At 46.4% G+C, this 20000-nt stretch overlaps 1 protein-coding gene across 1 annotated transcript in view; it reads right to left on the bottom strand.

The window, feature by feature from the left end:
- LOC118944840 (receptor-type tyrosine-protein phosphatase mu-like) overlaps positions 1-20000 on the bottom strand; it is a 543829-nt gene that overhangs the window by 181547 nt on the left and 342282 nt on the right. The window contains exons 15-17 of the mRNA XM_036966400.1: positions 17774-17848; positions 14726-14861; positions 8297-8326 (exon numbers count right to left, since the gene is read on the bottom strand). Of these exons, the coding sequence (XP_036822295.1) occupies positions 8297-8326; positions 14726-14861; positions 17774-17848 (241 nt within the window). The remainder of the gene's footprint in view (positions 1-8296; positions 8327-14725; positions 14862-17773; positions 17849-20000) is intronic.

Raw genomic sequence — 20000 nt, 5'->3', positions numbered from 1 at the left:
GTACTGGCTGTGTTATTTATATCAGGGGTTAATGTACTGGCTGTCGTATTTATATCAGGGGTTAATGTACTGGCTGTCATATTTATATCAGGGGTTACTGTACTGGCTGTGTTATTCATATCAGGGGTTACTGTACTGGCTGTGTTATTCATATCAGGGGTTAATATACTGGCTGTGTTATTCATATCAGGGGTTACTGTACTGGCTGTCTTATTTATATCAGGGGTTAATGTACTGGCTGTGTTATTCATATCAGGGGTTGATGTACTGGCTGTGTTATTCATATCAGGGGTTAATGTACTGGCTGTCTTATTCATATCAGGGGGTTAATGTACTGGCTGTCTTATTCATATCAGGGGTTAATGTACTGGCTGTCTTATTCATATCAGGGGTTAATGTACTGGCTGTGTTATTCATATCAGGGGTTAATGTACTGGCTGTGTTATTCATATCAGGGGTTAATATACTGGCTGTGTTATTCATATCAGGGGTTAATGTACTGGCTGTCTTATTTATATCAGGGGTTCATGTACTGGCTGTGTTATTCATATCAGGGGTTGATGCACTGGCTGTGTTATTCATATCAGGGGTTAATATACTGGCTGTCTTATTCATATCAGGGGGTTAATGTACTGGCTGTCTTATTCATATCAGGGGTTAATGTACTGGCTGTCTTATTCATATCAGGGGTTAATGTACTGGCTGTGTTATTCATATCAGGGGTTAATGTACTGGCTGTCTTATTCATATCTGGGGTTAATGTACTGGCTGTGTTATTCATATCAGGGGTTAATGTACTGGCTGTCTTATTCACATCAGGGGTTAATGTACTGGTTGTCTTATTCATATCAGGGGTTAATGTACTGGCTGTGTTATTCATATAAAGGGTTAATTTACTGGCTGTGTTATTCATACCAGGGGTTAATGTACTGGCTGTCTTATTCATATCAGGGGTTAATATACTGGCTGTCTTATTCATATCAGGGGGTTAATGTACTGGCTGTCTTATTCATATCAGGGGTTAATGTACTGGCTGTCTTATTCATATCACGGGTTAATGTACTGGCTGTCTTATTTATATCAGGGGTTAATGTACTGGCTGTCGTATTTATATCAGGGGTTAATGTACTGGCTGTGTTATTCATATCAGGGGTTAATGTACTGGCTGTGTTATTCATATCAGGGGTTAATGTACTGGCTGTGTAATTCATATCAGGGGTTAATGTACTGGCTGTGTTATTCATATCAGGGGTTAATGTACTGGCTGTGTTATTCATACCAGGGTTTAATGTACTGGCTGTCTTATTCATATCAGGGGTTAATGCACTGGTTGTGTTATTCATATCAAGGGTTAATGTACTGGCTGTGTTAATCATTTCAGGGGTTAATGTACTGGCTGTGTTAATCATTTCAGGGGTTAATGTACTGGCTGTGTTATTTATATCAGGGGTTAATATACTGGCTGTGCTATTCATATCAGAGATTAATGTACTGGCTGTGTTATTCATATCAGGGGTTAATGTACCGGCTGTCTTATTCATATCAGGGATTAATGTACCGGCTGTGTTATTTATATCAGGGGTTAATGTACTGGCTGTGTTATTCATATCAGGGGTTAATGTACTGGCTGTCTTATTCATATCAGGGGTTAATGTACTGGCTGTCTTATTCATATCAGGGGTTAATGTACTGGCTGTGTTATTCATATCAGGGGTTAATGTACTGGCTGTGTTATTCATATCAGGGGTCAATGTACTGGCTGTGTTATTCATATCAGGGGTTAATGTACTGGCTGTGTTATTCATATCAGGGGTTAATGTCGGCCTACTACATATCCGTCTCTGTGTACTTATAAGCACATGTAATACATTAAAGTAATCCTCCTCAATGTAATCCCTTATACCTGCATCCTTAAAACACACAATACTGACAATGAGGACGAGGGAAAGGTAGAGAGAGAGAGAGACGATGGAGACATCGAGAGGATGGAGAGAGAGAGAGAGGATGGAGAGAGAGAGAGAGACGATCGAGACATAGAAAGGATGGAGAGAGAGAGAGGTGATGGAGACATAGAGAGGATGGAGAGAGAGAGAGGATGGAGAGGGAGAGAGAGACGATGGAGAGGGAGAGAGAGACGATGGAGACAGAGAGGATGGAGAGAGAGAGAGAGAGAGAGAGGATGGAGAGGAAGAGAAAGGATGGAGAGGGAGAGAAAGGGGATAAAGAGGGAGAGAGAGAGAGAGAGAGAGGGGATGGATACATAGAGAGGGGGAGGGAGAGAGAGAGAGAAAATGGAGAGGGAGGGAAAGGGGATGGAGAGGGAGAGAGGGAGAGGTGATGAAGAGGGAGAGAGAGAGGGGTGATGGAGAGGGAGAGAGGTGAGAGATGATGATGGAGAGAGAGAGATAGAGGTGATGGAGAGGGAGAGAGAGAGGTGATGGAGAGGGAGAGAGAGAGAGGTGATGGAGAGAGAGAGAGAGGGGTGATGGAGAGGGAGAGAGAGAGAGGTGATGGAGAGGTGATGGAGAGGGAGAGTTTGAGAGGTGATGGAGAGGGAGAGAGGGGATGGAGAGGGAGAGATGGAGAGGGGATGGAGAGGGAGAGATGGAGAGGTGATGGAGAGGGAGAGCGGGGATGGAGAGGGAGAGATAGAGAGGTGATGGAGAGGGAGAGATAGAGAGGTGATGGAGAGGGAGAGATAGAGAGGTGATGGAGAAGGAGAGAGGGGATCGAGAGGGAGAGAGAACTTGGTTCTCCTCATGCATTTCACATGCGAGCGTCTCTGACCCTAGTTTGTTGTGTAAAACGACTAGCATTAAGCATGATGAAAATGAGCGGCAAGAGGCTGTTGTCTCCCACCTTCCTCTCTCCCCTTCTCTCTCTCCCTCCCTCCATCCGTCTCTCCGTCCTGTCCTTATCACTACAGCAGGCAGCACTATAACAGAGCCTGTTAGACTATGGACCGAGTATTCCCTATATAGTGGAGTACGTTTGACCAGGGCACATGGGTAATTAGGATGCCATTATGAACACACCCCTCTATCTGTTTGCAGCCGTCGTGCAGCAGTTTGAAAGCAGTCACATGACTACGATGATAATGATTTGGAAATATACGGAGTCCTACCCTCTTCTCTATGGTAAGAGGGTCCTGCGTTTGGTCATGTGGAAAGTATCAGAGTGGATTCATCTAGGGTCTATCGTATGCCGTTTAGCAGCCACATTTATCCTAAAGCAATTTACAATCATACTTTTAAAACACATTTTACATATGGGTTGCCCCAGTGGAAATCATAAACAAACGCCATGCTCTACCTACTGAGGCAGAGGACCCATGCTCTACCAATTGAGACAGAGGACCCATGCTCTACCTACTGAACCACAGGACCCATGCTCTACCTACTGAACCACAGGACCTATGCTCTACCGATTGAGACAGAGGACCCATGCTCAACCTACTGAGACAGAGGACCCATGCTCTACCGACTGAGACAGAGGACCCATGCTCTACCGACTGAACCACAGGACCCATGCTCTACAGACTGAACCACAGGACCCATGCTCTACCGACTGAACCACAGGACCCATCCTCTACCGACTGAGACAGAGGACCCATGCTCTACCGACTGAACCACAGGACCCATGCTCTACCTACTGAACCACAGGACCTATGCTCTACCGATTGAGACAGAGGACCCATGCTCAACCTACTGAGACAGAGGACCCATGCTCTACCGACTGAGACAGAGGACCCATGCTCTACCGACTGAACCACAGGACCCATGCTCTACAGACTGAACCACAGGACCCATGCTCTACCGACTGAGACAGAGGACCCATGCTCTACCGACTGAGACAGAGGACCCATGCTTTACCGATTGAGACAGAGGACCCATGCTCTACCGACTGAGACAGAGGACCCATGCTCTACCGACTGAGACAGAGGACCCATGCTCTACCGACTGAGACTGAGGACCCATGCTCTACCGACTAAGACAGAGGACCCATGCTCTACCGACTGAACCACAGGACCCATGCTCTACCGACTGAACCACAGGACCCATGCTCTACCGACTGAACCACAGGACCCATGCTCTACCGACTGAACCACAGGACCCATGCTCTACCGACTGAGACAGAGGACCCATGCTCTACCGATTGAGACAGAGGACCCATGCTCTACCGACTGAGACAGAGGACCCATGCTCTACCTACTGAGACAGAGGACCCATGCTCTACCTACTGAGACAGAGGACTCATGCTCTACCGACTGAGACAGAGGACCCATGCTCTACCGATTGAGACAGAGGACCCATGCTCTACCGACTGAGACAGAGGACCCATGCTCTACCGATTGAGACAGAGGAGCCATGCTCTACCGACTGAGACAGAGGACCCATGCTCTACCGATTGAGACAGAGGACCCATGCTCTACCGATTGAGACAGAGGACCCATGCTCTACCGACTGAGACAGAGGACCCATGCTCTACCGACTGAGACAGAGGACCCATGCTCTACCGACTGAGACAGAGGACCCATGCTCTACCGACTGAGACAGAGGACCCATGCTCTACCGACTGAGACAGAGGACCCATGCTCTACCGACTGAGACAGAGGGCCCATGCTCTACCGACTGAGACAGAGGACCCATGCTCTACCGACTGAGACAGAGGACCCATGCTCTACCGACTGAGACAGAGGACCCATGCTCTACCGACTGAGACAGAGGACCCATGCTCTACCGACTGAGACAGAGGACCCATGTTCTACCGACTGAACCACAGGGCCCATGCTCTACCGACTGAGACAGAGGACCCATGCTCTACCGACTGAACCACAGGTCCCATGCTCTACCTACTGAACCACAGGACCCATGCTCTACCGATTGAGACAGAGGACCCATGCTCTACCGACTGAACCACAGGACCCATGCTCTACCGACTGAGACAGAGGACCCATGCTCTACCGATTGAGACAGAGGACCCATGCTCTACCGACTGAACCACAGGTCCCATGCTCTACCTACTGAACCACAGGACCCATGCTCTACCGACTGAGACAGAGGACCCATGCTCTACCGACTGAACCACAGGGCCCATGCTCTACCGACTGAGACAGAGGACCCATGCTCTACCGACTGAACCACAGGTCCCATGCTCTACCTACTGAACCACAGGACCCATGCTCTACCGATTGAGACAGAGGACCCATGCTCTACCGACTGAACCACAGGACCCATGCTCTACCGACTGAGACAGAGGACCCATGCTCTACCGACTGAACCACAGGACCCATGCTCTACCGACTGAGACAGAGGACCCATGCTCTACCTACTGAACCACAGGACCCATCCTCTACCTACTGAACCACAGGACCCATGCTCTACCGATTGAGACAGAGGACCCATGCTCTACCTACTGAGACAGAGGACCCATGCTCTACCGACTGAGACAGAGGACCCATGCTCTACCTACTGAGACAGAGGACCCATGCTCTACCGATTGAGACAGAGGACCCATGCTCCACCGACTGAGACAGAGGACCCATGCTCTACCTACTGAACCACAGGACCCATCCTCTACCTACTGAACCACAGGACCCATGCTCTACCGATTGAGACAGAGGACCCATGCTCTACTGACTGAGACAGAGGACCCATGCTCTACCGATTGAGACAGAGGACCCATGCTCTACCTACTGAACCACAAGACCCATGCTCTACTGACTGAACCACAGGACCCATGCTCGACCGATTGAGACAGAGGACCCATGCTCTACCGACTGAACCACAGGACCCATGCTCTACCTACTGAACCACAGGACCCATGCTCTACCGACTGAACCACAGGACCCATGCTCTACCTACTGAACCACAGGTCCCATGCTCTACCTACTGAACCACAGGATCCATGCTCTACCGATTGAGACAGAGGACCCATGCTCTACCGACTGAACCACAGGACCCATGCTCTACCGACTGAGACAGAGGACCCATGCTCTACCGACTGAACCACAGGACCCATGCTCTACCGACTAAGACAGAGGACCCATGCTCTACCTACTGAACCACAGGACCCATCCTCTACCTACTGAACCACCGGACCAATGCTCTACCGATTGAGACAGAGGACCCATGCTCTACCGACTGAACCACAGGACCCATGCTCTACTGACTGAACCACAGGACCCATCCTCTACCTACTGAACCACCGGACCAATGCTCTACCGATTGAGACAGAGAACCCATGCTCTACCGACTGAACCACAGGACCCATGCTCTACCGACTGAGACAGAGGACCCATGCTCTACCGACTGAACCACAGGTCCCATGCTCTACCTACTGAACCACAGGACCCATGCTCTACCGATTGAGACAGAGGACCCATGCTCTACCGACTGAACCACAGGACCCATGCTCTACCGACTGAGACAGAGGACCCATGCTCTACCTACTGAACCACAGGACCCATCCTCTACCTACTGAACCACAGGACCCATGCTCTACCGATTGAGACAGAGGACCCATGCTCTACCTACTGAGACAGAGGACCCATGCTCTACCGACTGAGACAGAGGACCCATGCTCTACCTACTGAGACAGAGGACCCATGCTCTACCGATTGAGACAGAGAACCCATGCTCTACCTACTGAGACAGAGGACCCATGCTCTACCGACTGAGAAAGAGGACCCATGCTCTACCGACTGAACCACAGGACCCATGCTCTACCGACTGAACCACAGGACCCATGCTCTACCGATTGAGACAGAGGACCCATGCTCTACCGACTGAGACAGAGGACCCATGCTCTACCGATTGAGACAGAGGACCCATGCTCTACTGACTGAGACAGAGGACCCATGCTCTACCGATTGAGACAGAGGACCCATGCTCTACCTACTGAACCACAGGACCCATGCTCTACTGACTGAACCACAGGACCCATGCTCTACCGATTGAGACAGAGGACCCATGCTCTACCGACTGAACCACAGGACCCATGCTCTACCTACTGAACCACAGGACCCATGCTCTACCGACTGAACCACAGGACCCATGCTCTACTGACTGAACCACAGGACCCATGCTCTACCGATTGAGACAGAGAACCCATGCTCTACCGACTGAACCACAGGACCCATGCTCTACCTACTGAACCACAGGAACCATGCTCTACCGATTGAGACAGAGGACCCATGCTCTACCTACTGAGACAGAGGACCCATGCTCTACCTACTGAACCACAGGAACCATGCTCTACCGATTGAGACAGAGGACCCATGCTCTACCTACTGAGACAGAGGACCCATGCTCTACCTACTGAGACAGAGGACCCATGCTCTACCGACTGAGACAGAGGACCCATGCTCTACCAACTGAGACAGAGGACCCATGCTCTACCGACTGAGACAGAGGACCCATGCTCTACCGATTGAGACAGAGGACCCATGCTCTACCGACTGAACCACAGGTCCCATGCTCAACCTACTGAACCACAGGACTCATGCTCTACCGACTGAACCACAGGACCCATGCTCTACCGACTGAACCACAGGACCCATGCTCTACCTACTGAACCACAGGACCCATGCTCTACCTACTGAACCACAGGACCCATGCTCTACCGACTGAACCACAGGACCTATCCGACTGAAACCATCCTGATCTCGTGATAGCTCACATTTGGTTTCACTTCAAGTATTCTGTTTGTTTGACCAGGCCAGTCAGTTCTGGGATTGATAGATGTCTATTTTAGATACTTCAGGCCTCTATAAGATCTCCATGATGTACTCTTTATAACGCCTTACTATAAATGCTTCAAAAATAATTTATAAGCAATTGTCAAAGTGTGACAATCTGATCATCAAGGGGAAAATATAAGAGTCCTTCAGAATCTCTGTCAGAAACTAAAGCATGGTAGACATTGGAATGACATGGTTCATTCGGACCCAGGTCTCTCTCGTGCACGGGCCCAGGTCTCTCTTGTGCACGGACCCAGGTCTGTGAAACAGATGAGAATGTCATGGTTTCTCTCGTGCACGGACCCAGGTCTCTCTCGTGCACGGACCCAGGTCTCTCTCGTGCACGGACCCAGGTCTCTCTCGTGCACGGACCCAGGTCTCTCTCGTGCACGGACCCAGGTCTCTCTCGTGCACGGGCCCAGGTCTCTCTCGTGCACGGACCCAGGTCTCTCTCGTGCACGGACCCAGGTCTCTCTCGTGCACGGACCCAGGTCTCGATGATAAACGGTCGTAAAGCAAAAGCACCAACACTGTTACGTTGAAGTGTTTACTTACAGATAGTAAGTGTAGGAGTGGTAGGTTCTTCTGCCCAGTGGTACGTGGTAGGTGAGGTGGTACGTGGTGGATGAGGTGGTACGTGGTTAGGTGAGGTGGTGGTTGGATATAAGCAGTGGAGGACGGCGAGACGGAGGGACGGAGGGACGGAACATGAAATGAAGGAAAGAAAAAGTAAATATATATTAATGTTAGAAAAAATTGATAAAATGGACAAAAAACAGATATGGTGGGTGGCAGGCAGACAGACAGGCAGACAGGCAGGCAGACAGGCAGACAGGCAGGCAGACAGGCAGACAGGCAGGCAGTTAGGCAGGCAGGCAGACAGACAGGCAGGCAGACAGGCAGGCAGACAGGCAGACAGGCAGGCAGACAGGCAGGCAGACAGGCAGGCAGACAGGCAGGCAGGCAGACAGGCAGGCAGACAGGCAGACAGACAGGCAGACAGGCAGACAGGCAGGCAGGCAGACAGGCAGGCAGGCAGACAGACAGGCAGGCAGACAGGCAGACTGGCAGACAGGCAGACAGGCAGACAGACAGGCAGACAGGCAGACAGACAGGCAGAAAGGCAGACAGGCAGGCAGACAGGCAGGCAGGCAGGCAGACAGACAGGCAGACAGGCAGGCAGACAGGCAGACAGGCAGGCAGACAGGCAGACAGGCAGGCAGACAGGCAGGCAGACAGGCAGGCAGGCAGGCAGACAGGCAGGCAGACAGGCAGAAAGACAGACAGACAGGCAGACAGACAGACAGACAGACAGGCAGACAGGCAGACAGACAGACAGACAGACAGGCAGACAGGCAGACAGGCAGGCAGGCAGACAGACAGACAGACAGACAGACAGACAGACAGACAGGCAGACAGGCAGGCAGACAGGCAGGCAGGCAGACAGACAGGCAGGCAGGCAGGCAGGCAGACAGGCAGGCAGGCAGACAGACAGGCATGTAGAAGGGAAACGTTAAGGTAGAGTACAGTTATAGTGAGGAGTAAGGTGGTAGCTTGGTGTTATGTACGCTGACTCTTGGTCGAGATAGATAGACATATGCTCATACATTTGGACTACAGGTCATGTTGGGAACTCGGAACCAGTTAGCTAATTTACACAAAGAAATCAGTTCTGTAAAAGTCGTGTTAAACACTGATGCCACGTCACATATATTTCTGCATGCTGCCTCTTCGTATATATATAATCTGATAAACAACAGGGTTCTGCTTTTGTTCTCTCTGTTGTAGATACAGTGCCTTGCGAAAGTATTCAGCCCCCTTGAACTTTGCGACCTTTTGCCACATTTCAGGCTTCAAACATAAATATATAAAACTGTATTTTTTTTGTGAAGAATCAACAACAAGTGGGACACAATCATGAAGTGGAACAACATTTATTGGATATTTCAAACTTTTTTTAACAAATCAAAAACTGAAAAATTGGGCGTGCAAAATTATTCAGCCCCTTTACTTTCAGTGCAGCAAACTCTCTCCAGAAGTTCAGTGAGGATCTCTGAATGATCCAATGTTGACCTAAATGACAAATGATGATAAATACAATCCACCTGTGTGTAATCAAGTCTCCGTATAAATGCACCGGCACTGTGATAGTCTCAGAGGTCCGTTAAAAGCGCAGAGAGCATCATGAAGAACAAGGAACACACCAGGCAGGTCCGAGATACTGTTGTGAAGAAGTTTAAAGCCGGATTTGGATACAAAAAGATTTCCCAAGCTTTAAACATCCCAAGGTGCACTGTGCAAGCGATAATATTGAAATGGAAGGAGTATCAGACCACTGCAAATCTACCAAGACCTGGCCTTCCCTCTAAACTTTCAGCTCATACAAGGAGAAGACTGATCAGAGATGCAGCCAAGAGGCCCATGATCACTCTGGATGAACTGCAGAGATCTACAGCTGAGGTGGGAGACTCTGTCCATAGGACAGCAATCAGTCGTATATAGCACAAATCTGGCCTTTATGGAAGAGTGGCAAGAAGAAAGACATTTCTTAAAGATATCCATAAAAAGTGTTGTTTAAAGTTTGCCACAAGCCACCTGGGAGACACACCAAACATGTGGAAGAAGGTGCTCTGGTCAGATGAAACCAAAATTGAACTCATTGGCAACAATGGAAAACGTTATATTTGGCGTAAAAGCAACACAGCTCATCACCCTGAACACACCATCCCCACTGTCAAACATGGTGGTGGCAGCATCATGGTTTGGGCCTGCTTTTCTTCAGCAGGGACAGGGAAGATGGTTAAAATTGATGGGAAGATGGATGGAGCCAAATACAGGACCATTCTGGAAGAAAACCTGATGGAGTCTGCAAAAGACCTGAGACTGGGACGGAGATTTGTCTTCCAACAAGACAATGATCCAAAACATAAAGCAAAATCTACAATGGAATGGTTCAAAAATAAACATATCCAGGTGTTAGAATGGCCAAGTCAAAGTCCAGACCTGAATCCAATCGAGAATCTGTGGAAAGAACTGAAAACTGCTGTTCACAAATGCTCTCCATCCAACCTCACTGAGCTCGAGCTGTTTTGCAAGGAGGAATGGGAAAAAATGTCAGTCTCTCGATGTGCAAAACTGATAGAGACATACCCCAAGCGACTTACAGCTGTAATCGCAGCAAAAGGTGGCGCTACAAAGTATTAACTTAAGGGGGCTGAAGAATTTTGCACGGCCAATTTTTCAGTTTTTGATTTGTTAAAAAAGTTTGAAATATCCAATAAATGTTGTTCCACTTCATGATTGTGTCCCACTTGTTGTTGATTCTTCACAAAAAAATACAGTTTTATATCTTTATGTTTGAAGCCTGAAATGTGGCAAAAGGTCGCAAAGTTCAAGGGGGCCGAATACTTTCGCAAGGCACTGTATGTTTTCCTGTTTTGGTATTTGTCGGTGTTCACCGCAGCTAAAGGAATACTAATAACACTGCCAGGATATTGGAGGCCTGCATTTTGTCACCGTAGATGTCTGTAGACGAAAGGGAAATTAACATTGTAACCTCCGAGGTTAGTTCTAAATCAGAACTTAGAATTTCTTAACATGGTTGTAATTCTAAGAGAATGATTCTAAATGAGATCATAATGGAAACAATGAATTCATCTCCCTTGACCGTCTCTCTCTCATTTAAACAAGGCAAACAGAAAATCATTTCAATGAAATATCACGACTGTTTTAGTAACTCACATCGTAACAAAAAAACACTGTCAAGCATTGTGAAATGGTAAAAGATCGTAGAACAGAAATATAGGACGTGTACATGTTCTACACGGACATCAATCTAAAAGTTAGGTTGGAATTGTACAGACAATAAAGTAGTCCCCCCCCCCCCCCCCCCCCCCCCCCCATCCCTCCCCCCTCCCCCTCCTCGCTGTTGTCATGGCGTTTTCCACCTCGGCATTCCTTTCGGTACAGGTACTGAATGCAGTAAACTAGTTTGCGTCTCAAATGTCAGCATATTCACTATATAGCGCACTACCGTTGATCATCAGTAGTGCCCTATACAGGGAGTAGTGTGTCATTTGGGACATAATCTTCAGAGCACACCCAACTCATGTAGAGAAATACCGCGTCAGGCTTATGGCCGCTCCTATATTATGGACAACACAACAACGACAAGATAAAAAGTCAATAAACTGACATTGGGATATTTCAGGCCTGAGTGTATACAAAAGAGCTTTGATATTTGCTGAGCTTCATCTTCCCAGATTGGAGACTTGGAGAAGCCCTCCTCCCGTATAGTATCTATAGTACCTGAAGCCCTCCTCCCGTATAGTATCTATAGTACCTGAAGCCCTCCTCCCGTATAGTATCTATCGTACCTGAAGCCCTCCTCCCGTATAGTATCTATAGTACCTGAAGCCCTCCTCCCGTATAGTATCTATAGTACCTGAAGCCCTCCTCCCGTATAGTATCTATAGTACCTGAAGCCCTCCTCCCGTATAGTATCTATAGTACCTGAAGCCCTCCTCCCGTATAGTATCTATAGTATCTGAAGCCCTCCTCCCGTATAGTATCTATAATACCTGAAGCCCTCCTCCCGTATAGTATCTATAGTACCTGAAGCCCTCCTCCCGTATAGTATCTACCGTACCTGAAGCCCTCCTCCCGTATAGTATCTATCGTACCTGAAGCCCTCCTCCCGTATAGTATCTATCGTACCTGAAGCCCTCCTCCCGTATAGTATCTATCGTACCTGAAGCCCTCCTCCCGTATAGTATCTATAGTACCTGAAGCCCTCCTCCCGTATAGTATCTATAGTACCTGAAGCCCTCCTCCCGTATAGTATCTATAGTACCTGAAGCCCTCCTCCCGTATAGTATCTATAGTACCTGAAGCCCTCCTCCCGTATAGTATCTATAGTACCTGAAGCCCTCCTCCCGTATAGTATCTATAGTACCTGAAGCCCTCCTCCCGTATAGTATCTATAGTACCTGAAGCCCTCCTCCCGTATAGTATCTATAGTACCTGAAGCCCTCCTCCCGTATAGTATCTATAGTACCTGAAGCCCTCCTCCCGTATAGTATCTATAGTACCTGAAGCCCTCCTCCCGTATAGTATCTATAGTACCTGAAGCCCTCCTCCCGTATAGTATCTATAGTACCTGAAGCCCTCCTCCCGTATAGTATCTATCGTACCTGAAGCCCTCCTCCCGTATAGTATCTATAGTACCTGAAGCCCTCCTCCCGTATAGTATCTATAGTACCTGAAGCCCTCCTCCCGTATAGTATCTATAGTACCTGAAGCCCTCCTCCCGTATAGTATCTATAGTACCTGAAGCCCTCCTCCCGTATAGTATCTATAGTACCTGAAGCCCTCCTCCCGTATAGTATCTATAGTACCTGAAGCCCTCCTCCCGTATAGTATCTATAGTACCTGAAGCCCTCCTCCCGTATAGTATCTATAGTACCTGAAGCCCTCCTCCCGTATAGTATCTATCGTACCTGAAGCCCTCCTCCCGTATAGTATCTATAGTACCTGAAGCCCTCCTCCCGTATAGTATCTATCGTACCTGAAGCCCTCCTCCCGTATAGTATCTATAGTACCTGAAGCCCTCCTCCCGTATAGTATCTATAGTACCTGAAGCCCTCCTCCCGTATAGTATCTATAGTACCTGAAGCCCTCCTCCCGTATAGTATCTATCGTACCTGAAGCCCTCCTCCCGTATAGTATCTATAGTACCTGAAGCCCTCCTCCCGTATAGTATCTATAGTACCTGAAGCCCTCCTCCCGTATAGTATCTATAGTACCTGAAGCCCTCCTCCCGTATAGTATCTATAGTACCTGAAGCCCTCCTCCCGTATAGTATCTATCGTACCTGAAGCCCTCCTCCCGTATAGTATCTATAGTACCTGAAGCCCTCCTCCCGTATAGTATCTATAGTACCTGAATCCCTCCTCCCGTATAGTATCTATGGTACCTGAAGCCCTCCTCCCGTATAGTATCTATGGTACCTGAAGCTGCAGTACATATAGAAAAGCTCTCTCCTTGCCTCACCTTTTTTTCTTAACTAGGCAAGTCAATTAAGAACAAATTCGCATTTACAATGACGGCCTACCGGGGAACAATGGGTTAACTGCCTTGTTCAGATTTTTACCTTGTCAGCTCGGGGATTTGATCTTTCTCTAGTCTCTCTCTCTCTCTCTCTAGGCTCTCTTTCTCTCTCTAGGCTCTCTCTCTCTCTCTAGGCTCTCTCACTCTCTCTCTAGTCTCTCTCTCTCTCTCTCTAGGCTCTCTCTCTCTAGGATCTCTCTCTCTCTAGTCTCGCTCTCTCTAGTCTCGCTCTCTCTAGTCTCGCTCTCTCTCTCTCTCTCTAGGCTCTCTCTAGGCTCTCTCTCTCTCTCTAGACTCTCTCTCTCTCTAGGCTCTGTCTCTCTCTCTAGACTCTCTCTCTCTCTAGGCTCTCTCTCTCTCTCTCTAGGCTCTCTCTCTCTCTCTAGGCTCTCTCTCTCTCATTATTTCCTACTCATCTCCTATTCTTTATCTTCCCTTCTATAGGCCTCTCCCTTTTCCTTCTATCCCCAACCCAGTGTCATTGAATGGGGTTGGGGGTTAGTTTAATGCCTGTTGTATGATGGGGCCTTGGAGACATTCATCTTTCATTGCAAACTGTTTCTCATTTAGCCGTAAACAGCCGTAATGTAGCGTATCAACATAATCAAATTAATTATTTACATTCCACCGCGACGCTGCCACTGCTCTTTTGAGGGTGAAAAACCGAAAAGGGAGTATTGTCGGGAGTAACAACAAAAGTCTTGTTCTTAGAGACTAGAAATATAAACGAGCAAGATGTCCAAATTTATCTCATATTGTGTTTATGGAATAATGTGTAAACTAAATGTTAGTTCTCGGCAGTTTGTCCGACTGTGTCATATTGGCATCGTGGTGGTGGTAAAACACAACATGTAGCACTTATACAAAATGGCTGACCTTTTCTTCATGAGGAGGACGACTCCGAGGAAGATAATGACGAAGAGGAGGATGCCAGCGATGACTCCGGCTATCTTCACTGTGTGGTCAGTCTGTTTCTCTGGCTCTACCGCGTCAGGCTTATGGGTGGCCGCTCCTATATTATCCACAACACAACAACAACAAACAAACAAACAACATCAACAAACAAACAACATAAACGACAACAAGCAGACCAACACATCTATCTTTCTAAACATGAGGTGTAATGTCTCAATGGCTCCTGGTGTTACAGTCAGCCAGCCAGTCAGTCAGCCAGCCAATCAGTCAGTCAGCCAGCCAGTCAGCCACCCACCCAGCCAGCCAGCCAGCCAGCCAGTCAGCCAGGTAGTCAGCCAGCCAGTCAGCCAGCCAACCAGCCAGCCAGTCAGCCAGCCAGTCAGCCAGCCAGTCAGTCAGTCAGTCAGCCAACCAGCCAGGCAGTCAGCCAGCCAGCCAGTCAGCCAGCCAACCAACCAGTCAGCCAGCCAACCAGTCAGCCAGTCAGTCAGTCAGTCAGTAGAACATGTATTTATAACCAATCTGCTCTAACATGTCCTGTTAGACTGACTCTATTGACTTTTTTTGGGAAGACAGGTTATCGATAACGGTTGAATATTGATAGAGTGGACTGTTGAATCCCCATAGAAGATAACACAGTTTACTGCTGAAACAGGCGGGGGGGGGGTTTCTCCATTTCATCCCCATATGGAGGTTGAATTAAGGTAGTCACACAAGTTACAGTAGCAGTTCTACGGCCAAATACATGAAACAAAAGAGAGATTTTACTGCATGAGTCTTTTAACCACACCAGTACTACGATACTATATCACACAAACGGACCTGTTAAGGATGCTAGTATTACCCCCCCCCCCCCCCCCTCCCCTACACCTCTAGTATCAGTCTAGGGATATTGGTGTCGGATGTCAGGAAAGACAAACAGATCTACTGTGTATGATGAAGAACACAGGAGATAATGTATTTAAAATGCTTAGTCCTGTCATAGCTACAGCATCGGACACTAAATACAAAACGGAAAAAATATGATATTATTGATATAATATTTTACATATTTAATGAAAGGGATTGACTTCTGTAGGAAATCTCCAATTTCAACACATGACATGAAGATTGTAAATTAAAAAACAGGTATTTTATGTACTGTAACACAGCGAGGATGCTTTATCATAGGTACAGGTGTACTGGAGTAACTTTTTATTCACAACAAACAAAACAAACACCACAAACACAACAAACACCACAAACACCACAAACACAACAAACACCACAAACACAACAAACACAACAAACACCACAAACACAACAAACACAACAAACACAACAAACAAAACAAACACAACAAACAAAACAAACACAACAAACAAAACAAACAAAACAAACACAACAAACACAACAAACAAAACAAACACAACAAACAAAACAAACAAAACAAACACAACAAACAAAACAAACAAAACAAACACCACAAACACAACAAACACCACAAACAAAACAAACACAACAAACAAAACAAACACAACAAACAAAACAAACAAAACAAACACAACAAACACCACAAACACAACAAACACAACAAACACAACAAACACAACAAACACAACAAACAAAACAAACAAAACAAACACCACAAACACAACAAACACCACAAACAAAACAAACACAACAAACAAAACAAACACAACAAACAAAACAAACAAAACAAACACAACAAACACCACAAACACAACAAACACCACAAACACAACAAACACAACAAACAAAACAAACACAACAAACAAAACAAACAAAACAAACACAACAAACACCACAAACACAACAAACACAACAAACACCACAAACAAAACAAACACAACAAACAAAACAAACACAACAAACAAAACAAACAAAACAAACACAACAAACACCACAAACACAACAAACACCACAAACACAACAAACACAACAAACACAACAAACACAACAAACACAACAAACACCACAAACACAACAAACACCACAAACACAACAAACAACACAAACACAACAAACACCACAAACAAAACAAACACAACAAACAAAACAAACACAACAAACAAAACAAACAAAACAAACACCACAAACACAACAAACACCACAAACACAACAAACACCACAAACACCACAAACACAACAAACAAAACAAACACAACAAACAAAACAAACACAACAAACACAACAAACACAACAAACACAACAAACACCACAAACACAACAAACACCACAAACACCACAAACACAACAAACAAAACAAACACAACAAACAAAACAAACACAACAAACAAAACAAACAAAACAAACACAACAAACACAACAAACAAAACAAACAAAACAAACACAACAAACAAAACAAACACAACAAACACAACAAACAAAACAAACAAAACAAACAAAACAAACACCACAAACAAAACAAACACAACAAACAAAACAAACACAACAAACACCACAAACACCACAAACACAACAAACACCACAAACACAACAAACACAACAAACACCACAAACACCACAAACACAACAAACACAACAAACAAAACAAACACAACAAACAAAACAAACACAACAAACAAAACAAACACAACAAACACCACAAACACCACAAACACAACAAACACCACAAACACAACAAACAAAACAAACACAACAAACACCACAAACACCACAAACACAACAAACACAACAAACAAAACAAACACAACAAACAAAACAAACACCACAAACACAACAAACACCACAAACACAACAAACACAACAAACACCACAAACAAAACAAACACCACAAACACAACAAACACCACAAACACAACAAACACCACAAACACAACAAACACCACAAACACCACAAACACAACAAACAAAACACAGACAACTGAAGAAATAGACATAGCCCTTATAGCTGTACACCAGTATCTCAGAACCATGCACTTAGGCTGGGAGAACAGGACAGTACATGTTACAACCTCTACTGGAAACATGAGCAGAGAATCTAACCTGTTAGTTGGTCGTCACCAGCCGCTGGCACGATGCGGAGGTACGGAGTCGTGAGCTGGGTCACCAGTATGGCAGCTGAGAGGAGGAGGCACACAGTGTCATGCAGAGAGGGGGGAGGGGGAGAGGATGAGAGAGAAATGGAGAGGGTGGGGAGAGGGGAAAGGGGGAGAGAAATGGATAGGGTGGGGAGAGGGAGAGGGGGAGAAATAGAGAGAAATGGAGAGGGTGGGAAGAGGGAGAGGGGGAGAAATAGAGAGGGTGGGGAGAGGGGGGAGAGACAGAGAGAGGGGAGAGAAATGAAGAGGATGAGGAGAGGGGGAGAGAAATGGAGAGGATAAGGAGAGGGGGAGACAGAGAGAGGGGAGAGAAATTGAGAGGATGAGAGAGAGGGGGAGGGGGAGAAATAGAGAGAAATGAGAGGGTGGGGAGAGGGGGGGAGAAATAGAGAGAAATGGACAGGGTGGGGAGAGGGGAAAGGGGGAGAGAAACGGGAGAAGATGAGAGGGGAGATGGGGAGGGGGAGAGACAGGAGGGGAAATGGAGAGGGTGAGAGAGAGAGAGGTCACAAAATCTCAATCATCGTTCAACATTATTGCATAAAGAAACATTCAATGTTAGAAGAGCTTTATCTAACCTTCAGCTCTACACTGACATCTAACCTTCAGCTCTACACTGACATCTAACCTTCAGCTCTAGACTGACATCTAACCTTCAGCTCTAGACTGATATCTAACCTTCAGCTCTACACTGACATCTAACCTTCAGCTCTAGACTGATATCTAACCTTCAGCTCTACACTGACATCTAACCTTCAGCTCTAGACTGATATCTAACCTTCAGCTCTAGACTGACATCTAACTTTCAACTCTAGACTAACATCTAACTTTCAACTGTACACTGACATCTAACCTTCAGCCCTAGAGTAACATTAACCTTCATCTCTACACGGACATCTAACCTTCAGCTCTAGACTGACATCTAACCTACAGCTCTAGACTGACATTAACCTTCAGCTATAGACTGACATCTAACCTTCAACTCTACACTAACATCTAACCTACAGGTCAACACTAACATCTAACCTACAACTCTAGAATAACATCTAACCTTCAGCTCTGGACTAACATCTAACCTTCAGCTCTACACTGACATCTAAACTTCAGCTCTACACTGACATCTAAACTTTAGCTCTAGACTGAAATCTATCCTTCAACTCTACACTAACATCTAACCTACAGCTCTAGACTAACATCTAAACTTCAGCTCTAGACTAACATCTAACCTACAGCTCTAGACTAACATCTAACCTTCAGCTCTACACTGACATCTAACCTTCAGCTCTGGACTAACATCTAACCTTCAGCTCTACACTAACATTCAGCTCTATACTAACAACTAACCTACAGGTCTACACTAACATCTAACCTTCAGCTCTAGACTAACATCTAACCTTCAGCTCTAGATTAACATCTACCCTACAGCTCTTGACTGACATCTAACCTACAGGTCTACACTAACATCTAACCTTCAGCTCTACACTAACATTCAGCTCTATACTAACTACTTACATGTCACTTACTCTAACTACATTCATTGTATTTTACCTAAATACATTAAACCTATTACCACCTTGTGTGGTTAGCTGTCTGACCTTGTGTGGTTAGCTGTCTGACCTTGTGTGGTTAGCTGTCTGACCTTGTGTGGTTAGCTGTCTGACCTTGTGTGGTTAGCTGTCTGACCTTGTGTGGTTAGCTGTCTGACCTTGTGTTAGCTGTCTGACCTCATTAGAATTATTCCAACTCTTTTAGATACAATTTAATCTAACTCTATCTACCACTCCATGTACCAGTGCATTCCGACTGCCCTGTGAACAATACCACGGGCCCTCATGTAGAAAGCAGAGGAGGCTGATCTTCTTTTTACAATCCATTCACTCAATAGGAAATCTATTGTGAAGCTGTGTCTGTCTAGCATAGCTGATGCATGTGACAGGGCTTCCCTGAGCTGTGTGTGTGTCTGTGTCAGAGCAGTGTTACCAGCTCTCCCCCAGGCGTTATCAATCCCCCTCCTGATCAAGTGTTTAAGCTGTCTGGAGTAGCTAACACGAGCAGAATAACAACATGTGTGTGTGTATATGTGTGCGAGATTGCGTGTGTGTGTGTGTGTGTGTGTGTCAAGAAAAATAAGTAAGTTTCCAAAGCCAGAGTACATAGTTGGCGTCTCTGAG

The sequence above is a fragment of the Oncorhynchus mykiss genome, chromosome 28 (genome assembly GCF_013265735.2).
Source record: "Oncorhynchus mykiss isolate Arlee chromosome 28, USDA_OmykA_1.1, whole genome shotgun sequence".
Taxonomy (NCBI): domain Eukaryota; kingdom Metazoa; phylum Chordata; class Actinopteri; order Salmoniformes; family Salmonidae; genus Oncorhynchus; species Oncorhynchus mykiss.
Note: the sequence above shows the minus strand (reverse complement) of the source record. Positions and strands in the feature narration are given on the sequence as shown.